The sequence below is a fragment of the Mya arenaria genome, chromosome 7 (assembly GCF_026914265.1).
Source record: "Mya arenaria isolate MELC-2E11 chromosome 7, ASM2691426v1".
NCBI lineage: Eukaryota > Metazoa > Mollusca > Bivalvia > Myida > Myidae > Mya > Mya arenaria.
The window spans coordinates 1,274,973-1,302,531 of NC_069128.1; the positions used below are offsets into that span (position 1 = coordinate 1,274,973).

General features: G+C 32.6%; 1 protein-coding gene across 2 annotated transcripts in view; it reads right to left on the reverse strand.

Annotated features, from left to right (window-relative positions):
- LOC128240378 (dipeptidyl peptidase 4-like) overlaps positions 1-27,559 on the reverse strand; it is a 372,769-nt gene that overhangs the window by 241,554 nt on the left and 103,656 nt on the right. Inside the window, exon 1 of one of the 2 annotated variants that reach the window (XM_052957011.1) lies at positions 12,410-12,505. The exons of the other annotated variant lie outside the window; for it this stretch is intronic. Within the exon in view, the coding sequence (XP_052812971.1) occupies positions 12,410-12,490 (81 nt within the window). The 5' untranslated portion in view covers positions 12,491-12,505. Of the gene's footprint in view, positions 1-12,409; positions 12,506-27,559 lie in introns of those variants that run through there. 2 annotated transcript variants of the gene reach the window in all.

A 27,559-nucleotide genomic window follows, 5' to 3' on the forward strand; every position in this document is an offset into this window, starting at 1 on the left:
ACTGTAGCTCTTTAGATATTTAAAAAAATGACCAGTCACCTTTATCTGCTTAATACTTGTTATTTCCTTACATCAACACCAACGCATATTTTGATAGTATCCAAAGATAATTCCACAGTATCATTTCTTATGACAGCTCCGTTATTAATATATCTAACCGATTGTTTATCATTTAGCGATCCACGACATTAGGGAAGAACAGTTTCCTCGTTTGCTTTTATTCTAGTTCAGTGGCAGAATACGGTGAAAGTCAATGACTATCACCCCGCCCGTGTTTCTGCGATTTCCGATACGGGAAGCACCTATCATTGACACAACGTTTGGTCTTTAGAGCAAATCCGTTAGTTGGAATTGTTCAATCGAAGATCATTTGGTTTTAAGCGGGTAAGCGCGTCCGGTATTGACCCTGTATTGAATTAATGGAATCCATTGATATTTCTAAATGAATTTAACTAATTTTGTTGTTATTCAAAATGAGTGGGGCTTTGTCAATCAAGAATAATGACATTTTTATCCGATTATGTTTTTTTTTCAAATAATAAATTATTACGGTTACTAATAAATTCTCGAGGGTGTTATTATCGCAGTCGATTTCACATATTGTCATCATTCAAAAAGTTAACCGTATTGTATGGCAGTTAATCAAAGTTATGAGACAGAACTCGTAAATTGCGAACGTAATCACCAAAATTTATCAACGCGGCAATGAATACAGAATCGAAGTAAAGTCGTATTGCATTTTTCGATATTAACATAAGAATGACGACAAACATAAGCTTTGGAGTTTCCAAAAATATACCTTATTACTCAAGTTGCGGTTTAATATTTTTCAACGCTGCAGTAAATAATTATTAAATGATGCTGAGTCATCGTATCTTATCAACGTCGCATTCACTTGTAGTCAAAAACACACAAAATAGTACTCCCGAAAAAGTATCAATCCAAATTTTGTTCAAAGGGACAGTGTGTGGAGAGTAACACGACAAACCTTGTAACTAGCTTGTCGCGTAGCCAATGGTCGGATGTCTGATTAATTAGACGTGGTGGCTGCGTCTTGTATGCACATAGTGTATATAAATCCACATGCGTTGGGCTAAAAAGAGTAAATGTTTAAGATTGTTAGATACATTAACTTTATACTTCTATTAGCGCATTGGGCCCAAATTCTCGAAACCGTGACTTACAAGCTTAACGAATGTTATAAAATTAGATAAAATAGCTTCTAGCGGTTATCATAATAATTATTTCCTTTAAATATATCTATAGTTCTCAACAGAAGAATATTACGCAAACTTTATTTTTAATTAGTAGACAATCATAGTGAGTTTGTCTTTATCCTGTTACGAGGGTCTTTTTCGAAAAAATTGACATTGTTTCAGAAGTTTATATTCACATGTGTTGTAAGCAAGGTTTAAAAACATAATAATGACCAAAGAAGGTTACATTGAGGGTAGATATCAAAATTGATTATGGTTAATGTCTCTTAATGACTATTTCTAAAGCAATGGCCGCCGTACATCGTACGATACAGACTTCATTAAAATGTTCGTTTCCGCTACAAACATATCGATGCATTTTTATTGAAGTTCAGTCAGTTATACACACATTTGTCGCGTACGGTAGATACACAGTGGGTACCATTTGGCTATGACAGTAAATATTTGTTTACTGTACTATAATACCCATTTATACACAAAACTGTCAAACACGTAAGACCTTGTGCCTCTAAAAAGAGTCTACGTTACAAATCCGGCTATTGGATTGTACCTGTAATTTCCATTTTACACATAAATTTGACTATGATAATGACGAAAATGAACCATCAATGGTACCTTTATAAACCTGGATGCTTCAACCCTTGCCAAAGGGGAAAGTAACAAACAAAATGGCGGGGATTAGAGCAATAGGTATTCGTAATATGACGTTACAACGTTTAAGTGTTTCAAACAAAGAGATATAATGTCTATAATTGTTTCATTAAACTGTTAAAGGTTCGTGAAATTAAGTTCGCAACATCGTTCCTTCTTTGAATGTCAGTCCAACTCAAATTTACCAGAACAACGACCAGACGTGGGGGCTCCATCGGAGATGTTTAATTTATCAATGCATTAATGTTTGTGGTTAAACATTAATACTAGCGTAAAAATGAAATGTTCAAAGTGGTTACCATTTAAACGTATGGCTTTTCTTAATTGATAAAATGTTAATTAAAATCTTTTGGATAAAGACCATTATAAGAATGCAGTTCCTTTAAAAATTAGGTTGCTAACTTCTCAATAGTATATGTAATGAGAAAGATTTCCGAGTTAGTCTATTATTTAAGAAAATCAAATCAAGATAGAAAATAACGACCTTAATCTCTTTAAACGTAAAACTTTTGTTTTCTCTCCGGATCACTTGGTTAGCAAATGATGAAATACGAAGAGGATGAAAGTGATGTGTTAATTATTTAATTCTTAAACAATCTTTGATTCAGTATTTTGATAAACAGAACTTGATTTTCGAATAACGCCAAGTAATACCCTATAATCTAGGAACAATGAACAGTCTTGCATCCGGAGATTGCTATCAATAAATGACTATTTCACAAAACCTGTTCTGACACAGTTTTTGGAAATTTAATAAAATAACGTCTTCAGCTGGTATTTTCCTGTCAAAAGAAGAAAATTGTAGACCGCCTTATCTGGAAATTACAAGGAACAGCAATTATCCAGTATAAAACAGCATGCAATGAAAATGTTAAGTTAATTTACAGAAACTCTTTTCTGCACTATACATGAATGTTTTAACACAAGGGACTCGCAAAGTAAACTTAAATGAATGTATTTATGGATAATATGTTTGTGTTGAACAATTTTGCAAAAGATTGTGTGACATCTTAAAACAAGAAAGTTTACAAAATCCAGTTTAAAATCCCTATTTCAACTCGAATTTAAAACGAATGTGAGTTTATAGGCAATGAATACACTATTTAATATGTCATGTTAAATAATATTTTATCATTTTCCTAGCACATAATTTCATAATCTATTGTTTCTTCTCAGTCTCTGACCTAGATATTTTTGAATTGAGATTGAGATTCCAGAAAACCAATTACTATCCCTGGTAGCGTTGCAAACCCGTGGGAAAACAAGCCTGGCTTAAGTGTAAACGTTACAATTAAAGAGCTAAAACGGAATTATAACGGATCTGTTCTTTCACTTTACGACCTTTGTTAATTCAGATCATGTCTACAATAATTGCCAAATTTAGGGGTAGAACGTTTAATTTGTTTTATATATCTGTAAATTAAACGTTCTTCTGAGGAAACTTTCGCAACATCTTTTCTTAACTCCTTTGTCTGTTTTACTTTGTTCTACACAAACAAATCGAGGAGAAGAAATTTCCATGGAAGCAGTAGTAAACCAAACAAAGTTTTAATTTATCAATGATTTATTCTAATGTTTTAAAATCTTATACGTTAAGATTTTAAGTATATTTCAAGCAAAGGAATTCGCCTCTCGGCATTCAATAAGTTCTATACTCAATATATACTCAATCGTTAAGAATGGCATCTTTACATTATAACAGACATGCTATCATACTTTGGATCCAGCCCTGCTTTAAACGGGCTATAATCTAAGATGGAATTTATTTGTAATATCTTAATGACTTAGAAGGAATACCTTGCATCGCTCACTTTGCTCGCGTCGATTTAAAAAACAACAACATATTTGCGAAATTTTCCTTTCGCAAGCATCATCATCACCTTCTAGATCATCGACATGGGCTTGTCACAGACGCAATAATAATATGAAAATGTTAGTACATTTCTGGTAATTTACCATAATATCTACTCAATGATGAGACGGTGGGCTGAATGTTTTTCCGTAGGGAAATTAATACACGGCTTTAATCGTTTATGCTTCCTTTAGTGTGCCAATTTTGCACTGAAGCAATTTAAATGATTGATGTACTTGTCAAAAGGTCTTGTTTCGTTTTGTGTATAACTTCATTTTCTTCACACTAGAAATCTGTAATACCAACGCTTAACTTGATTTGAAAACGATAAAAACAAACTAATTGTATGTCATGGATACACATTTTTAAGACATACTAATAAAAGATAACTAGTTCATGTTTTACACAAATGAGCTAACATATTATAACGGTAACATTAAATATAGATTCAATATACGAGAAAATCTGAAATAAATATAACGCACTAAATATGAATCATAACACGATATTTTTGCAGTCAAAACTATGTTTGGAATCATTATTGGTATTTAATTTTTTTTTAAAACACGATCTTGAATAAACATGATTGATCAGCTCTCAATAGATAAGAATAAAATAAAAACCAAAGTATCCACGTTACTGTTAGTTACTGATAGTAATGATAGTGCTAACACATTAACAATATATTTACGGAGGAACAGTTCCATGATCAATGGTGTATATCAATAATCGCAAACAAAAATTATCGGTATGCCAGTAATATATATCACGATACCAATGGGTCTTTCACAAGCAAAAGTCCCCTGTAAGAATCGGCCTTCTACAACCATAAGTCCTCTGTCTTCGAAAACAAGTACTCGATAATAATAAGTCGTTCACAAACACATGTCCTCGGGAAGAATCGACCTTCCACAAACATATATATTCTATAACAATCGGTCTTCCACAAACATAAGTCCACGATATTCCACAAATGTAATTCCTCTTCTACAAACATAAATATTATTTTTTTATGAATAACTATAAAAACAAGCACTGTAGTCGAACGTTTAAACATACATCCCGTTTAATGGTTTTATCCGGTTCAGTAGGTTTTACGGGCTCTTGCAAGTACATTGATTGATAGAAGGGAAAAACATATCCATAAAAATTATTCTAGCATACATTAACCATGTAAAAACGTTCCCTTACATCAAGTCATGAGATTTGATTCTATATCCTTTGAAATAATATGCTTATCAAAATATCATTTTTTGGTGAATTTCATTTTGACTTGTCGGCACCATTTACGAGCTGCAAGCAACTGACAAGAAAACAACGAACTTTCTCTTCTGCTTCTTCAGGCAAACTGGTACAAGAATATTTTTCAATCCAAACATATTCTCTAGCCGTTCAAACGTGTCAGGAATGACGCTTCATAAACAGACAGAAGAACAGAAAACCTTTTCGAATCTTCTTAATGTGTCAAATGCTTCAAAACTTAAGTAATTAACAGAAATATTGATAGAGATATCTTTATATTTCCAGGAAACTTGACTTATCTCTTATAGCTGTTGTAAAATTTTCGTAAACAAAATGGTGGTAATAAACAAAATATAATTTGCGATAACATACCGGTATACCGCAAAAAGTTTTTATAAGTCCATAACTTCAATGTAGGTGACAATGAGTCTGCCGAAAAATAATAAATAACAACTTTATATAGGCAACAGTCCATCAATGAGAGGCATTAAAACAAATAGATTATGACTAGAAAATTTAAATATATTTAAGTACATCGGTTTATAGTCAAGTTATTCGTGCACACTGTTTCGTCGTGAAGCCTACGTGACTGAGACAATTAATATATATCAGGCGATGATATTATACTTTGAAATTGTCGTACACGAGTTTTAAGGTCGTTTGCAGTTCATGTATTAAAAATTAATCAAACGTATTTCTTCGCTCGCTACGCTCCCTTGAAATAGTAATATATACTCTTACAACCTAGTAATATGCATACGGGTTTGATTATATTTTCCAGCAGTGAACGATAACAACAAGACAGACACCTCCCCAGACACCATATTACCAGCTCATCCACTTGCATTGTTTTTCTCAATGTTTAATCAAATCTGACTTCTGTCAGATTTCAAATTGGAGTTTAAGGTTTAATTCTCTCTGTGTATTGAAATCTCACGAGAACTTAAATTAAAATTTATCAGAAAAGTGGCAGTAATTTTGTTTAACTGTCAGTTCAATATATTATGTATGTGTTTGTTTGTAAATGTTGAATGTTCAGTGAGTGGCAATTTTTACTTTCTATACATTGTCAAGTAGTTTTTGAATTACAAAACACACAGTTCTTTGGCGAATATAGTGGGAATTGTATTCCTTCGTCTGCAGATAGAGTTGGGATCTCTAATCATTGAAGTACTTATTACCTATTAAGTTAGTATTTGTTTTATTATTAAGTTTCCTCAAGTTGATGCATACTTTGATAAGATTTACTTTAATTTAACGTTTTTCCTTTTTTTCAGGATTGTTGGGATAAGAGTGAGGTTTGTGCACGTAAACTCGTTTAAAGCCCAAGAATTTTACTGACCGTTCCAAGGCGGTACCTAACATTCCTTGACAAATACACCTAGTTTTTAAACATTAATAGTAAATTAAAGAAGTCCTATTTAAAACGGGATTAAGGCAAAAACGAGAAAACCAAATGTTTTTGATACACCTGGAAATTTGATGACGTTCATTTTCGTTATTACTTTATTCAGGATTGTTGGGATATGGCTGAGGCTGTGCGCATCAACTGGTGTAAACCCCATGTAAATTGACATTTTACCGACCGTACCAAGGCGGTACCTAACAATCCTTGATAAACATACCTATTTGTACATAGCATATATGAACTGTGCACATGTTTGGAGTTTTGTGCTGTTGTTGCCTGTTTCTTGTTTTAAATTTTTGTTTTTGTGTTCTTTGTCTTTGGCGTTTACCCTGTGACATTAAACGGGGTTTATGTTTAAAACTTTGGCTACTGAGCTTATTTCTGTAGTTTTTAACATAAGCATTGCCTTTTTCTAAATTAATACATTAATATATCTTGGCTGCTTGGAAGTTCATTTTAGTTTATTTATAATATGAAACGGCACTAAACTTTATACCTTATTCTAAATCTTAAGACAATGATACACTCTCGTGATCACATATTTATCTCATTTTACTAAAGCACTCTTTCGGGTAATCCTTTCTTTGCTTCGTATAGCCATATAATAGTGCAAACATAATGCATAATTTAATCAATAAATCATATGCACTGAAGGCTTGTATGTACGTGTTCGAGCAGCATCATAATGAAGATACATTTTAAATCTGAAACATTCTGAAAGAACGCAGTAGCATTTTGAGTAATTTATGATCAAATTCTCTTATTTTCTTACTTAATGTTTCCCTTGGGCAATCAAGACTAGAAACCTCTATTTTATACTTCTTATACTGATCGCGTTGTATTAAAGCGTAAGCAGACAAATGCCAATTTTAAACGATAGCTTGACATAGACTTTGTCGACCGTATACTTAATGTTGAGATGTATCTATTTAATTATATTTCTTTTCAGATACGTCGATTTTGAAATACGCACTTTAATTGATATTCACAATTCACATTTCATCATTATAAAATAAAAACTGTTGAATGCATTTTTTTATCATTTTGTTGAAATTTATAATACTACATGGCTATAGAATTTTAATTATAGTTAATATCCTGAACTATTTTCAAGAAATATTCTTTTTTGTATTAATAATTTGTTTTCACTGACAAACATTATTTGAAATATAAATATCGTTAATACATGAATTCGAAATGATAAGAATAGAATTTATGACTTTTTGGCTCGAACTGTATACACTTTTCTCAGAGATATTTAGAAATCATTAGACATGCATCAAGGGCAAATTGATTTATTCATTGCCAATATCACTTAAACTGACACTCGTATTCAAAATGAAAACATACACATGTAAAACAAACATAAATTTTGATTGATAAGCTTTTAACTACTTACTTAATAATGCATTTATGGACAATATTATTTTCTGATAAAGATTTTGCAACTGCGCATTTTAATAGCTGAAAACGCAACTATATATTAAATGATTGGTGAGCGCTAAATGATTTACTGTGATCTACTATCGTCTCATAAGATAGATAGACCGTGTTTTCTGCACCTCTCTGTCAAATTAAACTCGGTATCCATTATTAGAACGATTGTTTTCGACATTAATTTAATCTTTTTTGGTATATTAAAACAGTTGTATTAATTGTGGAAAATCTTAATTCGGAGTAAGAGTGCATCTTTAGAGATAAAGGAGAATAAAACGTTCATATATAATTTATCATCCAAATCGCGAACTAAGGAAATGGTGGCAATTTAAAATATATTGTTATTGGTTTAATTCAATTATAAAATATTGGAACACAGACTCTTTTATTGCTGTACATGTCAATTTTTAGTGTTGGTGGGGATTAGCTTGGTGTTAATATTTTAAACTAAACACTCACGAATTATTGACTTTCTTGAACCAAATAACATCACTAAGCAGTCATCATTGCTTATGTAATTTTTTCAATAAGACAACGGGTATAATACATATTTGATGAGTTTTACACTGAAGCGTTATGACATACTAAATTCATTTTATGTTTAAAGAAAGGATCCAATTTCAAAAGCTACGAGGCAAAAAAACAACAATGTATACTTATATAATTTATTTGAGACGAATATAGCATGCAGTCGGGAAAACATGTTGACTATATGAAACTTATGAGCACTCATTCACATAGTTTTATATTGGCAATGCTACTTTGAAAGATTGTTAAAACTGAGTTGTTTCGACTTTTTGTTACCAATAACAAACAATAACCACAGTTTTGTAACATTTTAGCCTAAATAACAGCGGCTTTATGCAAAATAAAGTATTTTTTAAAAATCATTTTTACATATTGATAACCACAATGGCTCTAATTTCAAATTTCGGTGATGTTTTATGATTGAATATAGCAGATCGTTTACATTTCACCACAATAATTGTCAATGTCTGAGCCTATAAAACTTTAATAAGAAAAGAATACTATACGCCGTATGTTCATAAGTCATTTATGCTAAGCATGTCTATAGATATTTAATTATCTTTTGATACTATTTTAATATTATATGAGCTCCTCTAAAGCATTAAAAAAATGAACCTGAAAATAATTTTGAAAACTGGTATTTCGGGTTCAAAGGTTCAAAACCTATAACAGCCAGATGACACTAAGTATAGATTCAAATTGAAACACATTTTCTGCAATCTTATACAACTACCTATAGAAACACACGAAACAGTCACAAAGCTCAAAGCGTACTGTATGTTTTATTATAAATTACTTCTCTGTCTTACCAAATAAGTTTTCTTAATAAATAAGGTGTTAATATATATCAATCGTTTTCTCGCATCTTAGCAATTGTACAATTATGGTGTTCCGTATCTCTAATATGTTAACAACCTAAATAAATGCTCGGTTCCAAATGATAATTCTTTTTATATTTCAATGCAGTGTTAGGTTTGATATATCTTTCACTTACATATTCCTATTTTATCAGTTGTTAAAATTGAATAGCACCATCATTTGTTTTCTTAATGATTCCTATAATCTCCAGGGAACCTCAAGTTGTGCTAATACAGAAATGTTACGATGTCTTCAGTCGTGTTAATTATAATGGGAGACTTGCCTTTTCGACCTTAAAGTGTTAAAATTATGTGACAATTACTGAATAAAGTTTGGGATAGAAGGACTGAAACTGTTTGATTAAATTTCCAAGAGAAAAATAGTCAAACCAGCTTGTTAGGTTAAAAGCTTCGCTAAGATAAAAGAGTCCCTCGGGAGCTGTGTGAATTCAAACAACATGATTAATTCATCAACCTTCAAGCGGTTAAACATTTTAAAAAATTGTAATGAACGCAGCATTATTAATTGATTTTTTAAATGATTGTAACAAATGGTGAGTGCATAATGATTCTAAAATAATTATATTACATTTAAATGTAAAACCTGATGTTTGCTTTGGGCGTTTTGCTGAAAACAAATTGGCTTCGGTGATTTATAAATGAGAACTATTTCTGAGTTAACCTTTAATTTAATTATGAAAATTAATGATAGACGATATTACACGAGGATCACTCTTTATCCTTTCAAGTTCCCTCCGGGGCACTAATTAACATACATATAAGACGGATGAAAATACTGTGTAAATTATCAATCATTTGGTGACCTTTCATAAGAACATTTAGATGGAGCAGATGCTTTTCTTAAGAGCTAGAAATATGCATATATCATTCAAAACGTGATCCCCCTTTGCATATGTAAATGCTACTGTACGTAGTCATTAAAGTGTTGAATTCGGACTCATAAGTGTACTATCCTTTACTCGGTCCGACAGGAGGACGCATGTACCACCGTTTTAGATGTCGCGGCCATTGCATCCACCTCGTACATCAATACTACAATAGAAACTGTAGGGACAAACCAAGTAAACAAATATCCAACGGATATTATGTTTTGATACACATAGCTACGGCACAACATTATTATACAAAACGAGATAAACAACGTTGCAAAACTCAAATAAAACACCAGCATCGATATGTGTGCTTTTCTGATACAAACTTATTTATCCACCGTCCCAATAGTTTCCCTGGGAAGTACAATATGTTATGCATCGCTTTGGTTCTTTAAGTATGACACATTCGCAGCTTATTACGTCTTAATTGTTATTAACAAATGCTCTGTCGCAAAGCACGTTTTGTTGTTTGTCTTAAGATAAATATATAACAATGTAATGTTCTTTTAGGAAAGCATGTAGACGTTTATAATAACCGCGTGCTATAATAAAAATAAAAATATAAAAGATTTAAATGTTCCACATCTTAGACATAATGTAGTGTTTAACTAAACCATTGATCATGCCATGGAAGAGGATTTCGATATGATTTCAAACAGAAAATATGTACTATAGCGCTAAATCTCTAACACTCATTAAAAAGGAATATTCTTAAATAAAGTATGCACATAGAAGCAATGTACTCATATACATAGCTGATCCCACTGAAATATTTTTTTGAAGATGTTCGACCAACGTGCAATATAATTTGCAGTTGAAAATAGCAAATTAGGGACTAACCTTTGAAGCAGAATTTTATTTCAGATCGATAACGTCAATAATTCAAGTTCATGAATGGACTGAAAACAATTCTATTCCTACAGGATCAAATCGAATTGCTTTTGTTCAGAAGAGTGAATCTAAATACATTAATTGGCAGTAGTATTTTAAGGGTAATATTCAGTTTGTTTTAAAAATGCGATTAATAGTGTGTATTAAATGTCTCATATCCAGATACCAAAGAAACAAAGCATAGAAAAATAAATAAATAACACCTGTTTCGGTCTTGCATTGACGAGTTTCAGGTTATCAGTGCTGAAGAAAGTTTTACACGTAGAAATCATCATATGCAGTAAGTTATAAATACTGATTATAGTGTTTTTTTTATTTTATGAATGACTTCCGACAAAATTATAATTCCATGCTTTAAATCAATCAAAATCCTGCTGTTGTGCAAGGTCTGTTTTTGTCCTTTTTTGGTAAGATAAAAAGTGCTTAGAGAAGTATACAGTATAGATATCTCATGGAAAATCAAATATAATCGACAATTATCGCTCCGTGTAAACATGGAGGTGAATGGGTTATCCCGATTAGTGTTCACATTTGCAGACAAAAAACACTGCCAAATTATAAGATGAAGTGCAATACTGCGAACCGCCATACATCTTTAAACAGAAACAAGAAGGAAATGTGAGGACATTCAGAGAAATTAATTTGGCAGAAACGAGACAAACATTTTACTGAGAAGACACAACAGCGATTAATTAATTGTGGTACTTTGTTATTGTCTTGTTATTTTTATGAAATCATCCCTAGGAAAAGACGGTGCCAAAACATTCGATGATAGTTCAACACCAAACGATGGATTTTGTGTCTTACGTATTTCCTTATACAGGTTAATATTCTACGGGCTACGTGTCACGAATGTCGTAAAATAATCAGTCTGACATTTACATGTGGTGGCATATATTCAATTATGTCGCTACATTTGACGATAATGCTCTATAGATTAAATGACAAGTCCAGTAGCCAATAAATACATAAAAACTAAAACGAAGTAGTATGTATATCTGTAAACCACCAATGACTTTCACGTATTTCAATCTGAAATTAAATATGATTCCTGCGATTTGTGTTTGCATGTAGGTAGTTGCAGGAAATAAATGTACATTTTACACTGGTATATATTGATAAAAGAATATAATACAATACACCAACTTATTAACAATAAATCCACAATGTGAAAGCGTCCCCGTTCAACATACTGATGAATCATCATATTTTCAATGATCTTCACTTTTACTCGACGGCACCATAAGACCTTGATTTCCGAATTAACAAAACTAAACTAACCAAGCATTTATTTTTATCCAAGCAAACAAATACAAAATTATTTATATAAATGCAAACATATTTCCAGTCCGTTCTAACTTGTCGTGAAAGAAGCTTGTTAGTAAATTGAAACTAATAAAACAATAACTCAAGGAGTTTTATTATAGACATACCTCCAAATCAGGCGGGTACTGTCCCTTTTTACCTCGACCCTTCGGCGATTGTTTTATAGAAACGGAAGTAGACGCGTTCATTTTGATCCTTTGGTAATCCCCGTAGAAGTTTGCTTTTTACAATGTTCAATCTGGTAAGGTCTACCTAAACTTCGACTGATATGGTAACACTTGTCTTTTCTAAAGATACAGAATTTACACACAAAGTATACAATTTTCAATAATAGTTTGAAGTCATTATACGTATTCTGACGAACAGTGGTATGTAAAACAGGTAATACAGTTTACATAATACTTGTAACATAACAGTTTTTCATTTTCTATGTTGACATGTGGTACCAATGATCAATACTGTCTATTCGAATTAAAGACTTCGCGTTAACTGCTTATTATTTTTTTATCTCCGTTTAGCCTATTCTAGTTACATCTGAAGCTAATTTCCACAGCATAATTTCTCATGACATCAACGTTATTAATATATTTAACCGTTTGTTTATTATTTAGCGAAATATGACAATAGCGTAGAACAGTCACTGTGTATTCCGCGTTAACTTTGCTTATATTCTAGTCCAATGGTAGAATACGGTGCAAGTCAATCGTTTTCATCCCGTCTGTGTTTCTGCGATTTCCGATACGGGAAGCACCTATCATTGACACAACATTTGGTCTTTAGAGCAAATCCGTTAGTTGGAATATTTCAATCGAAGAGCATTTGGTTTTAAGCGGATGAGCGCGCCGGTATTGACTCTGTATTGAATTGATGGAATCCATTGATATTCCTGAATGAATTTAACTAATTGTGTTATTATTTCAAATGAGTGGGGCATTGTCAATGTAGAATAATACAATTTTTAATCCTACTATGGCTTTTCCAAATGATAAATTATTACGATTATCAATACATTTTCGAGAACATTATTCTCGCAGTCCAACTCACAAAATTTATTGTCATCATTCAATACGTTAACCGTATTCTATGGCATTCAATCATAGTTATGAGACAGAACTCATAAATAGCGAAAGTAATCACGAACAATACGTTTATTCTGTTTCAAAATTCATCAACGCGGAAATAAAAACAAACTCAAGGTGGGGTCGTATTACATTTTCCGATATTGACATAGGAATGACGACATACATAAGGTTTGGTGTTTCTAAAAATGTATCATATAACTCGACTTGCCGTTTGATATTTATTATTCTTCAACGCGGCAGTATACAATTACTAAATGATGCTGGGAACATAATGAACATAAGAATATCACATAAATTATACTTATAAGTAAAGTGAGCGGATCTTAATCCTGTCACGAGGGACTTAAACTTGTTCGAGAAATTTAGCATTGGCTTAGACGTTTAACTCACATGTGGTTTAAGACACGTTTTAAAACATATAAATGACGAAAGAAAGCTACATGGCGGGCTATTTTCAAAAAGTTAAATATGTTTAATGTCTCTAAATGGCTCAAACTAAAACAAAGGCGGCCGTACATTGTATGATAAAATTCAGGAAAAGCTCATCAATATGGATACGCAGCTGCATTAACATGTACGTTTCCGTTACAAACATTTAGTTGAGCATATTCATTCATAATGAACAATTTTCTATGTCAACGCATTTTAATGAAGTTGAATCAGATTTGTCAGGTACGGCAGATGTACGGTAGATGAACTTGGGCTGTTACAGTTAAACATTATATGTTGTAATTTAATACCAATCGATACAAAAATACGTTAAACACGTAAGACCTTAGATGTTGCATTCATTTATACATTTATTATTGTGGTTAAACATGTATACTGACGTAAAGATTGTTGAAGAAATGTTAAAAGTGATTACCATTTATTCATAAGACATTTCTTTATCGATAAGGCGTTATTCAAAACGAATCAAAACTCGCACCAATTACATGAACAAACCAAATAATTTTAGATACAGATTTTTGTACAAAAGCTGTTCCTTTAAACAAATAAGGTTATCGAATTCCCGGCTAACTTCATAATATTATTCATAATGAGAAATATTCCCGAGTAAGACTTATAAATAAGAAGAAAGAAGAGATAGCAAATTACAGTGAAATCGATCTAAATCTCTTAAAAGACAGTCTTTGTTTTCCCTCCGAAATTCATGGTTAGCGAACGATGAAATATAAAGAGGATGAACGTACTGTGCAAATTATTTAATTCTTTAAAAATGTATTAATCAGTATTTTAATAAACAGATGTGTTTCGATCGAGCTGCTTTTCCGAATAGCGCCAAATCCTACCGTCCTGTAGAAACAATGAACAGTTTTGCATCTGGAGATTGCTATCTATATATGGCTATATTACAAAGGTTTTTGGTACTTTATATTGTCAAAAAAGAAAATTGCAGAGTGCGTCTTATAAACTGGAAGTTACAAGGAATAGCAGTTATCAATTTTAAAACAGCATACAATGAACACGTAATCCAAGAAACTGTTTTCGGCACTTCTCATGTATTCGTATTAACCAAAACAAATCGCAAAGTAAACTAAAGACAAGATAATTAAGGATTTTGCGTTTGTGTTGACCAATTTTGAAAAAGCTTGCGTGACATCTTAAGAAAAGTAAATTGACAAACTACTGTTTAAATTATTCTGATTTCCACTCGAACTTAAATCGGTAGTGAGTTTCTAGGAGATGAATAATCGATTTAATTCGTCATTTTCCTAGCACATAATTTCATTATCTGTTATTTCTTTACATATCTGTTCTACATTCAATTACTCTCCATGGTAGCATTTCAAACCCGTTGGAAAACAAGCCTGACCAAAGTGTAAACGTTATAATTAAAGAGTTTTAAAACGCAGTAATAATGGATCTGTACTTCAACTTTACGACTTTAGGTTATTTAGAACTTGGCTGCATAAATTGCCCATGGGTGGGGAAAGAACGTTTTATTTTTTTTATCCATCTGTTAATTAAAAGTTCTTCTGCAATATTTCGCAACATCTTTCATTAACTCGTTTGTAAGTTTAAATTTGTTCTACACGTTTGCATGAGAGCAGCTGTAAAACAGACAAAGCTTTTAATTTACTAATGTTTTTCTTCTCATGTTTGAATTTATTTAGCTTTGAGATTTTAACCTATATCATACTAAGGAATCCGCCTTTCTGCAATCAATAAGTTCGATACTAAAGAATTGCATCTGTACATTTTAACAGACATACTGTCATACTTCCAGGATCTTCCAGGCCAGGTTCAAACGGGCTATAATCTAAGATGGGACTTATTTGCAATATATCAATGGCTAAAAACGAATATCTTGCATCGCTCGCTCAGTTCGCCCCGACCTTCAATTAATTTGATTAATATTTTACAAAATATGAACTCTATCGTAAAGGAAAATTGCGCATTTTATTTAAATTTTGTTACCGATTTTAAGCGATCTTCGTCAATCATATCTGATGTATACATTTCTTTGTCATTTTTACAATCAGTATGATTTTGTGAACAATGTACATGTAATTGCTGCCATTGGTTCTGTCGATTTTCGACTTTCGATGAACTGATTGAAATAAAATTATTTATGAAATGCGAAACATTTCTGATGAAAGGTGATCAAGAATTAGGTGGTCTTCTTACATATTTTCTACATTTTTCGTCTAAATATTTTTTTTTTATCTTATTCAAAGTGTCTAAAAAGGGTCAAACGATCAATGCAGATTACTTTTCAAAGGTATTATTATTATTATTATTATTATTATTATTATTATTATTATTATTATTATTATTCTTATAATTATTATTATTAAAATAGAAATGATATGTTGAAAACCCGGATTGAGCCCAGTCGGTTAGACTTGGATACCATCGTGCATCCGCCATACTTGCCAGATCTTGCGCCAATGGATTTTGTGGTAGTCCGAGAAATCAAGAGGCAGCGTAGAGGACATCGTTTTCTTTCACTCCATGAACTCGATTTAAAGTGCATATTGCGATATCCACGTTTTTCTAGAGATAGGTATTCAAATGTTAATACACAGTGGATTACACGCCATGAAAAGTGATATTGTTGGTGGAAAATACTTCAAAAAAGTGTGACCTTTTATGAGCGCAATGCCATTGACGTCAGTGGATTGCGCCGGTCAATTTCAACCATATGCCGTTAATGGTAGGTAATTCAGCGAACATTTTATGTATTGCTATGAAAATTTCAGGAAATATACCGGATATGTTATATGTATTGTATATCAAGTTTTGTGTTCTATGTTCTATGTGCAAAGATAGTTGACTAATTCAAAAAGTCCACGTAATTTTCTCGTAGATTTGTTGTGGTCTGAAATATTAAATTATTTGGCAACCCTCCATTTCAGTATTTCGATGGCACAGGTGGGTTGCGTCAAAGCTGGATTTACAAATAATGGCTGAAATAACTGTGTCCAATCTACCAATTTTAAACTAACAAAAACATTGTCATTAAAGTATGATGATAATAGTTACATCTGAAGGTGAAATGATTCCCTAGGTACACAGCCGGATGGACGAACGCACAAACAGCGCCATTAAATAATTTGTTAGAGAGCATGGACTTGGGCTTGTCACCGACGCATTAATAATACTAAAATGAGTCTACATTTCTGTCGATTTACCAACATATCTACTTAACGATAAGACGTCGGGCTGAACGATTCCGTTGGGAAATATTTACACCGTTTAAATCATTTATGCTTCCTTAAGTGTGCCAATTTTGCACTGAAGTAATTTAAATGATTGATGATCTTGTCAAAATATTTCGTGTTGCTTATAACTTGCCTTTCTCTACACTGGAAACCTGTCGTTCCAACGCTGAATTGAATTGAAACGATAAAGAACTTACTATTTGTCATAGAAACGCAGTTTTAAGAAATATTGACAAAGGATATCTAGTAATTAGCTATGGTTTACTTGGTAGATAAAAATATTCGTTATTATCAGATTTATTGTAAATAACGATTAATATGGTAAAATCAAATATTGATTCAACAGACTTCGTAGAAAACCTGTAATAGATATAACGCACCAAGTATGAATCATGAAACGATAGGTTTTCAGTCAAAAAACATGTTTGAAAACGTTGTATTTATTTTCTGAATGAATTTTAATACAATCTGGAATACGCATCATTGAGAAGCTCTCAAATGAAAAAATAAGAGGTATCCGTGTTACTGTAGTAACTGATAGAAATGATTGTAAATGATATAATTTTACCGAGTATATGAAACATCTTAATACACAATATTGATCAATAAACGCTAACTTAAATTATTGGTCTGCCACAAATATTATATCGACATATGAATTGGTCTTTCACAAGCATTAGTCCTCTGTAAGAATCGACCTTCTACAACCATAAATCCTATGTCTTCGAGCACAAGTAGTCAATACTAATCAGCTGTTCACAAACGGATGTCCTCGGTACGATTCGACATTGAGGCATAGTCGACTAAGACAGTGTGCGACACCGTGTGTTCCGGACATTACTTAAATAACGTTACACGATAGTTTCATCGTGTCATCAATAGCTCTTCTACAAACATAAGTTATCTGTCTTTTACAAACATAATAACTTGGAATTGGAATTTTACAAACATATTTGTTGAATCTTTATCGTTTTCAAGATATTACACATTTTTTTTTATATATTTGTCATAATCAATCGAATACCTTAATGGCATTAAGTTATCACTGAATATTATATTTTTTTACACGAAATTCGCGAGGTTACAAATGATTTATATTTATAAGGTCCAGGGTATATTTTCAAATAAGAACGATTCTTGCATATTGGAGGAAAATTAGATCAGAGAATATCCATACGTTAACGATGCCGAAATATAGACGTGAAACATTTCCTATTCAAATGCGATCTATATAATAATTTGCGGTTATTGATTTGATGTCGGATGGTGTTATGCATTTAGCTGAGACATTACCCCTTTCTGTTATCATTCATGCATACGTAAAGTTATATAAATGACATATCAACATATCTGGCGGATATTGCCCCCTTTTACTTTTTGTATTTTGGGCCGGTGGCCTTATGCATTACAAATAAATCACTATTGTATTGTATTGTATTGTATTGTATTGTATTGCCCCCTTTTACTCGGGTGTTTTGGTGAATGATTTACGGAAATTTCTCGTTAATTCTTGATGTACATTTATCAAAAGTATTTTCAATGATCAAGTAAAATGGTTTAAAAGCGTTAGTTTTTACACTTGTTTTAAGCACAATAAGTCTATGTTACATAACACGATACAAGAAAAGAAACAACCATAAAATAGACATGACAAATCTACAATTTGCAAATATGGTTGTTATTAAATGAAGATAACTAAATGAATATTGTTTGGTAAAGCGTTACTATTACTTACTACTATTTGCATTCTTTTGTAACACATTATAACCATAGTGTAAACGTATGTTGAGTTATTTATGTGGTTGAGCCTTGATTGACAAATACTTCCAACTATTTCAGATTAAATATCAATCGTTCTATTTATGTCCAAGGCAAAGTACTCACTACATATTTTCTAATATAATGTAGCAACCTACAAGTGTGCTTCATCCGGCCATGTCCTGTGAAAAAAAGGATAAGGCAATGAAAAGCTTTCCGTTTATTCAAGGCCGCCGTATACCGTATTTTTGCCGACGCAAAAAATGCATATTCGCTGATATGAAACATACTTTTAGTAGAGTCGTATTACTATGATTGATATTAAATTAAGACATGAGGTTGGCATTTATAATTTGTATCTTAATAATCAATTTGCCGTTTGACATTCAGCATTTTTCAACACTGCAGTATACACTTATATCGTATTAACGTCCCATGCGGTACTGAATATATGTCCTAAATCGCTAGATACATATACACTAACATGACAACACTGGTTTAAACGTTTATATTCACACGTGCTTTAAGACACTTGTAACAACATGAAAAAAGCAAATAAAGTTATATTGAGGGTCATTATTAAAAGAGTAAATACTGTTCACTGTCTCATTATAGCAAGCACTAAAACCAAGGCCGCCGTATACCGTACTGTTCACTGTCTCATTATAGCAAGCACTAAAACCAAGGCCGCCGTATACCGTACTGTTCACTGTCTCAATATAGCAAGTTCTAAAACCAAGGCCGCCGTATACCGTACTGTTCACTGTCTCATTATAGCAAGTTCTAAAACCAAGGCCGCCGTATACCGTACTGTTCACTGTCTCAATATAGCTAGTACTAAAACCAAGGCCGCCGTATACCATACTGTTCACTGTCTCATTATAGCAAGCACTAAAACCAAGGCCGCCGTATACCGTACTGTTCACTTTTTTTACTTTTAATATTTTTACTATTACAAATGTATACTGAAACGTAGATTTCCGTTACAAAGAGCTAGTTATGCATAGTCTTTCTTAAATAAACAAATGGCAATTTCAATGCATTTCTTTTAAGTTGAATCCATCATACACATATTTTTTGTGTGTGGCAGATTTACGTTAGACAAAACCGGCTTAAGCAGTTGAAATACGCTTTATTTTGAAGAAATGTAAACATTCAATAGTACATTTATGCAAAAATACGTTGAACACATTAAGCAATATATTTTTGCCTATTCAACGGGTCTACTTTAGATGTTTGGCTACAGGAAATGTGTCTGAAATTGCAATTTGATAATAAATAATAAAATAAAAATAATAAAACCGCAACTTTGTGATGAAGAACTTGCTAAGAATGCAGTTTTTTTTAAAAAAGTTTAAGTTAAAAAAAACAATTTAGAATAATTTTTTTTAAAGAAAACAAATTTCACTGCAATCGATCTTATTTTCTTTAAACACACAGCTTTTGATTCTCTCCGGAGTATTTGGTAACCAAACGATGAACTATGAAAATAATGAAAGTACTGTGTATATAATTTCATTCTTTGCCAAGCTTTCATTGAAGTATTTTGATAAGCAGATGTGTTTCGATCGATTAGGAATTCGGAATAACGCCAAATAATACCGTCCTGTAGGAACAACGAACCGTGTTGAATCCGGAGATTGCTTTCGATAAATGGCAATTTTACAAAATGTGTTCTGACACAATAAGCGTTTTTGGCCATTTCATGATACAAATAAACCTCGGGGGAGCCTTAAGCTGATATTTGGTATTGTGAAAATGAATATTTGCAGACTATGTCTTTGTTCTAAACATATTCGATTAAATCGAGATCACAACTTTCCCAGCAACTTTCGTAAACCCCTTGGAAAAGCCTGACTAAGTGAACAAGTACAATTAGACAGTCTTAAGACAGCGTAAATAAGAATACGTCCTTTATCTTTAGGGCATTTGTGTTTTTGAAACTGGGTTACATAAAGTGCCAAATGGTTGGTTCTCCCATTAACCATTTGTAAAAATATGCAATCATTGTCCTCGAGGCATGATAAGAAGTGAAACATTCAGAAATGCAATGATACTACAGACACACGTACGCACACACACACCGTCCCTCAATAACCATTTGGGATCATCGATTTAAGATTGTCACAGTCTCATGAACGATGCAACAAAGTGTGTGCATTTATAACTATTTACTCATTGCTTAGACAGTTGTCTGAGTACCTCCGTTGGGAAATTAATAACTGTTTAAGTCGTCAACGCATCCCAATTTTGTAGCTAAATGTGTTATAAAGGGTTATCAATCAAGTGTTTTTTTACAAGCCATCGTAAAAGGCTCATTGTGTCTCATAGGACGATGCAAATGACAGCGCTGTTGCAATTTAAATGATTGATGTTCTAATTAAACAGAACTTATCCTTGACCTCAATCCAATATTGTTTTGTTTTGCTGTCGACCTCCGTTTTCTCATGCAAGTAAACTGTAGTACCAACCCTCAATTTATATTGAAAACGATTGATTCCTTATGCATGTCATAGATGCGAATTGTTAAGAATTACAGATGCAGGGTACCTCAGACATAATTCATACAAACTAGCTATAGCTATCGTTAGAAGATTTGCTATCATCAGTAAAACAATACTGCACGTCAAGAAGTCGAAAAATAGCAACACCTGTTTCACAATGAGGTAGAGACAAAACGTATAAACACCACATAGTTACATAAATGCAAACATCATAAAATATGTTGAATTGTTTATAAAGAATCATATATATTCATTAAAAATGGTTTAAAACACTTCGTAAAAAATTTATAATAAATATTACACACCAGATATGTATCATAAAAGGTACTTTTTCTGGTTTTGGAAGGATGATTTTGAAAAAAATAGTTTTCTCTAAAATTATATAAATACGGTATGGAATATATATCACTCAGAAGCTCTCAATGCCAACATGATTGTAATCACATATAGGAAAAACTGCGCCCAATGTCATAATAACATTAACATTAAAGAAGCAAAATAATTTCAACAAAGTAACTAAAAGAAAACACTTTTTAACCAACACACATATTGTAAGTATGTACAAGTAGATTGTTCAAATGACTTTAAAATATACGCAAATAGAAACGCAATTTTGTTTGAGGTTGATTCTGTCCAAACGATACAAGATGAATATACTAACAGCAGTATTATTTCTGCAGGTTTAATCGAATTGTTTGTTTTTTTAGATTGTCGGCACTTAGTTAATTCTTAAAAGAGATATTTCAACGACCTTTTTCTAATTATCCACATGTAAATTACGGACATATTGTGTTTCAAATGTTGAACAAATATTCCAGATATAAGTTTATCGATTGTTACAAAAAGCTTCAATTTATCGAGGCTCGATGATTTATCATGTTTAGGATGAAATACTTAAACATCAATTTTTAATATAATTCCACAATGGGTATGCGAACATATACTCACTTTAAAGCAGTTATTCCTGGTTTTATAAGTCAAAAAGCAATGTTACAAATCAAGGTTAGTTGAATGTATTCACAAGACTGTTTGTCTGTAAAACAGAAAATTGAAATAGATAGCATAGAAACTCCAGTGACAAGTATTTTGGACAAAACATGAACAAATACCCAAATAACAAGCACAAGGATCAATGCCAAATATTATATTCAAACGTCACAATACGTTATATATCCATTAAAATATAGGTGTAAATGGACGAGGACATAAGCTTCTGCTTACTGTGATTCTAGTGGTGGTTGTGGGGATTGGGGGTAAACTTGTTCAATTATTAATCAACCACACACGCGTTTGTGTCACGGAAATTAAGATATAATTGATAAATGATACAGTGCAAAAAGGGTCAAGCACATTAGTCAAAATATCAAAAGAAAACACTGTTAAGGGTTAGGGCAAGGACCTCAACGACAATGAACTATATACACAAACATATTAACATCACATACACAGATACAAACACCAAAATCAAACTTACACCACATACACAAACACAGACAACACAAACAAATTATACCCTCATCAAAATTGCTTTGACGTACGACAATGGGACTACCACTTTGAAACCAGAGGCGAAGCCACATATAGGCACTGTAGGTCTGGTCCTACAACTTGTTTTTGAAGAATGACAAAATATAATTAACCAAGAAATGCAATAAAAACTAATAGCTACTCAAACACTTTTAACAACAATTTTTTTTATGTATTATTTTAACCAAGCCAAGTTTGGTGTTTATTTAAACAACATGCAGAGAGTACTGCTTGATGCTATTGTAATCATTGCAAGTATAATCAAGTATGTGTAATGTATATATAAAAGTCCTCAAACTCACATAGAATCATCGAGCCTACACGTTTAAAGACCCAGTAGGAAATGCCATGTAAATGCCGCACATTGAACAGAACCAAATTTAGGTTATCTTATAAGTGGACATTCAGTCATTTGTAGTTTGAAGTGTTCCTTTGCTTTTTCAGTTTACAAAATAACATTGTTAGCAGTTATTTTTCTACTTATTGGAAATATAAAAAGTGCGGCAATTAGGTTGAGTGACATTTTTCAGACTAGAATATTAGAGAAAGAAACGTAAACCTTTCCCTAATAATATGTCATGAAACTATTAGCTGTTGAGCGTTTTTAAAATTGAAAATTGTACACATCAAATACACATTAATTGTGGTTAAATTTCAGGCGGAAACACCAACAATTATTATATAAATATTATTCATGTAATCTGGGAATGTAATATTGTGGTATTGTGGGTTGTGTTGAGTGTCAGTAGGGTATTGCCCCTACGAGGTTACGCCTTAAACAAGCTAAATTGAAATAATTCGACTACTGGATCCTTGGAATTGAAAAGGCTCTTATGATTTGATTTCGGCCTAGATTTGATTTCGAACTCTGAGACTCGGCATACGAATGGCTAATATTGCCAAAACTATATAAATTTCAAAGACATTGCAACTGTAGTTGCACCTATGTGCTAATACGGAGCGATGTGGAAAGATGTTTGCCGGATACTACTTTTGGTATAAACACAAGCAACCAGACCAACCTTTTAATGAGCCGACACAAATAGAATTAAGCACTTGTGTTGTCTTCTGTTATTTTCTTATCTGTCTTGAAGCCGGCACTTTGGGAAAACATATTATGTATTTTGTATTCCTGGTGCAAGAGAGTCGTCTCGAATTAGAAAAAAATCGGCGAGGGCTCTAACTTCAATTCGCATTTTAGAAATTGAACGAACAAAGAACACCATCAACAATTTATTTGAACATCGAGCAATCTTTGTTTTTGTCATATTGTTTATTTATTAAAAATAATTAAATTTGGAAATATACAACGAATAAAATATAATACAGTGAAAATTATGAGAATTTGGATGTTTCTTTTTATCCCGTGGCAATACTTAACGCACCAAAAACTTCATATTGTTCTTCTGAATGATTCGAATTAAGTGTTGCTGCTCTAGTTATTTAAAAAGTAAATGATGACAAAAAGTGTCATGAAAATAACCAAAAAATGAACAAAACATATTGAATTGCAGATAACTATATACATCGAACGTTGTTTAAAAAAAGTTCATGCTACATATTCAAGTATATTCCAGCGACAAATGACATCTCATAAAAGCTGTTTTCAAGGCGTTGTCATATAAGTTATAAATTCGCAATGTATCTTTTGAGAAATGAGGAAATTAAGTGAATACTTTTATTAAATCTATTAGATATATAAACTATAAATATAAATGTTTATTTTATTTGTCTATGTGACGGTGTATCGTTGCCGAATGTATTCATGTACCCTCTTTTCGTACAATACTCTGTTAGACGTGTATATTCAATTGATATAGATACACACATGCATCATTAATATGTTTATAACATCAGTTTGTTACCAGGGTTCGTAATAAGTTACCACGTAAACTTCATACCATTATTAAATGTGATATATTATGTCCGAAGATGATGTGCATTTAGCTTTGACATTATCCACATCTAGTATCGTATGCGCATACGTTAATTAATAGTTATGAAACACCTCCAAATCAGGCGCGAATTGCCCCTTTTTCTCTCGACAAATTGGTATTATTTTACGGAAAGAGACATTACTTCGTTTTTATCCGGTTATTTACATTAAAATTCGATCGAATAACATGGTGACCTGTAAGTTTTATATAATAAGGATAGTTGACCACCTAATGTTCTACAGTCAGTTGGTCAGTGATCGCGAAAACGGACTTCTTTTGTATTCTCAAATGTCAGAAAAAAGTGCACAATAATCAACATATAGTCCGCAAACAACCGACCTTAACAACCACACGCCCATCACTCTGCAGGATAATGACACTGACAAATAAATCGGCCAGAACAACTACATGTTTAATTACCCGCAGATGCTGAAAAATGTCAGAAATTAACGACATTTAATTTAGTTTCTTTGGTGAATGGCAATATCTCACTTACTGCAGAAATTAACAGTCTCCTTGCCGATGCAGTGCGAACATACATCAATGTTTTTGTTAACATCAACATGAATTAATTCTATCTAGCATGTGGTGACTGAATAGAAATATGTTTTCGACAATGTACAGAAACAAGTCCAGCAGTCGAAGGTTTAAACAAAACAAACAACAGCGTTTAATGGCACAGGGTCAACGCCATTGACATGGACCACAGAAGCAAACAATTACAAACCAAAAACATGGAACGACAACACAAAACTCCGCAAACGGCACACTACATATATAATATATGAAACTAGGGGTGTTAATCAAGGATGGTAAGATATCACCTTGGAACGGTCAGAAAATATAAATTCATTGGGTGTTTTGAAAATGCACTCCTACTCTCAAAAATTATGAGACTATAGAAGATCACAGTCAATATTTTAGCAGTCACCAATCATTTAATATTTGTGGGTTTTCAACTTTTAAATATACGGTTACAATCCTGTTATCAGTATTTCATATTTTCCATCAATGCATTATTTAATAAGTAGCTAAAGGTTTATCAGTCAAAACCTATGTTTGTTATACATGTGTATGTAATGATTTTGAATAAGAGTGTCACTTTAAACAGTTAGTTTGCACAACCTTTCTCTTATTACAACAACCTCGAATAAAGTAAAAACGTAAATGATAAATATTATCAAAGTATGCATTAAAACAGTCGTGAAATTGAAGTTGAACAATGACCTTAAATTTCTGAATAATTGTATTTAAATATTAGTGTTTGCTGACTGTCCATTACAATTAAACTGTAAATCACAATATATATATATTGAATCATCGATCATTGAAATTATCGTTTACCATACGCTTTGACGACAAGTCATCTTCCTATTTCAACTACAACTAAACGCAAATATTTATACTAGTGCATGGCCAAAAACATTCCTTTGGCATAATACGAATATTGACAGTGGATCATAGTCTGGTTATTTCCGATCTGGAAATGTTGCGTAATTCTTTAACATATTTGTTTGCGATAGTTGCCGTTGTAAATGTTAATGTTTCGTTGGTGATTTATCAACATTTTACATATGCTACTATAGATAGTTACTCATTGCTACAGACATCTTACCCCGACAAAAAGGATTTATATTTTTCACCCGTGAAATATTGACGATGTGATCAAACTTGACATGGAGGCTGGTCTTGACCAGTGGATGACCCCTATTTTTAGGGTCATCGGGTCAAAGGTCAAGGTCACAGTGACCTTAAATTATCAAAGGTTGTCCGAGTGATAACTGGACAATGCCTGCACCTATGGCCCTTAAACTTGACTTGGAGGTTGGGCCTTACCTGTAGATGACCCTTTTGATTTAGGGGGTCATCGGTCCAAAGGTCAAGTTCTCACTAAACTTGAATGATAAAAGATTGTCCAAGTGATAACTCAACAATGCCTGCACCCTTGGCCCTCAAATTTAACTTTGAAGTTTGGCCTGACCAATAGATGACCCCTATTGATTTAAGGGGTTATCAGGTCAAAGGTCAAGGTCACAGTTACTTTGAATGCAAACTCCACAATTCCTGAACCAATGGTCATCAAACTTGACATGATGGTTGGGCCTGACCATTAGATGACCCTTATTGATTTTGAGGGTCATCGGTCGAAAGATCAAGTTCTCGCTGAACTTGAATGATAAAAAATTGTCCGATTGAGTACTCAACAATACCTGCACCATTGGCCCTGAAAATTGACTTGGAAGTTGGGCTTGACCAGTAGATGACCCCTATTGACTTTAGGGGTCCTGAGGTCAAAAGTCAAGGTCACAGTGACCTTGAAGGCAATCTCCACATTTCCTGGACCTATTGTCATCAAACTTGACATGAAGGTTGGGCCTGACCAGTAGATAACCCTTATTGATTTTGGGGTTCATCGGGCAAACGATCAAAGTCACAGTGATCTTTAGTGCGAGAAAGCTAACAAAACTTCTCCTAGTGATATATCAACAGTGCCTGGACGCATATCCCTCGAACTTGTTTTGGGGGTTTAGCCTGACCTGAAGATGACCGCTTTTAATTTTCGGGGTCATCAGGTCAAAGATCAAGGACACAGTGACCTTGAATGTAAAAGCTTGTCTGTGTGATAACTTGACAATGCATGCACCAATGGCCCCCAAACTTGACATTTAGGTTTTGACTGACCAGTTGATGACTCCTATGGAGTTTGAGGTCATAGAGTCAAAAGTCATTGTCATAACTACTATTCATCATTAAAATTTTATATATTTACTTATTCCCTGC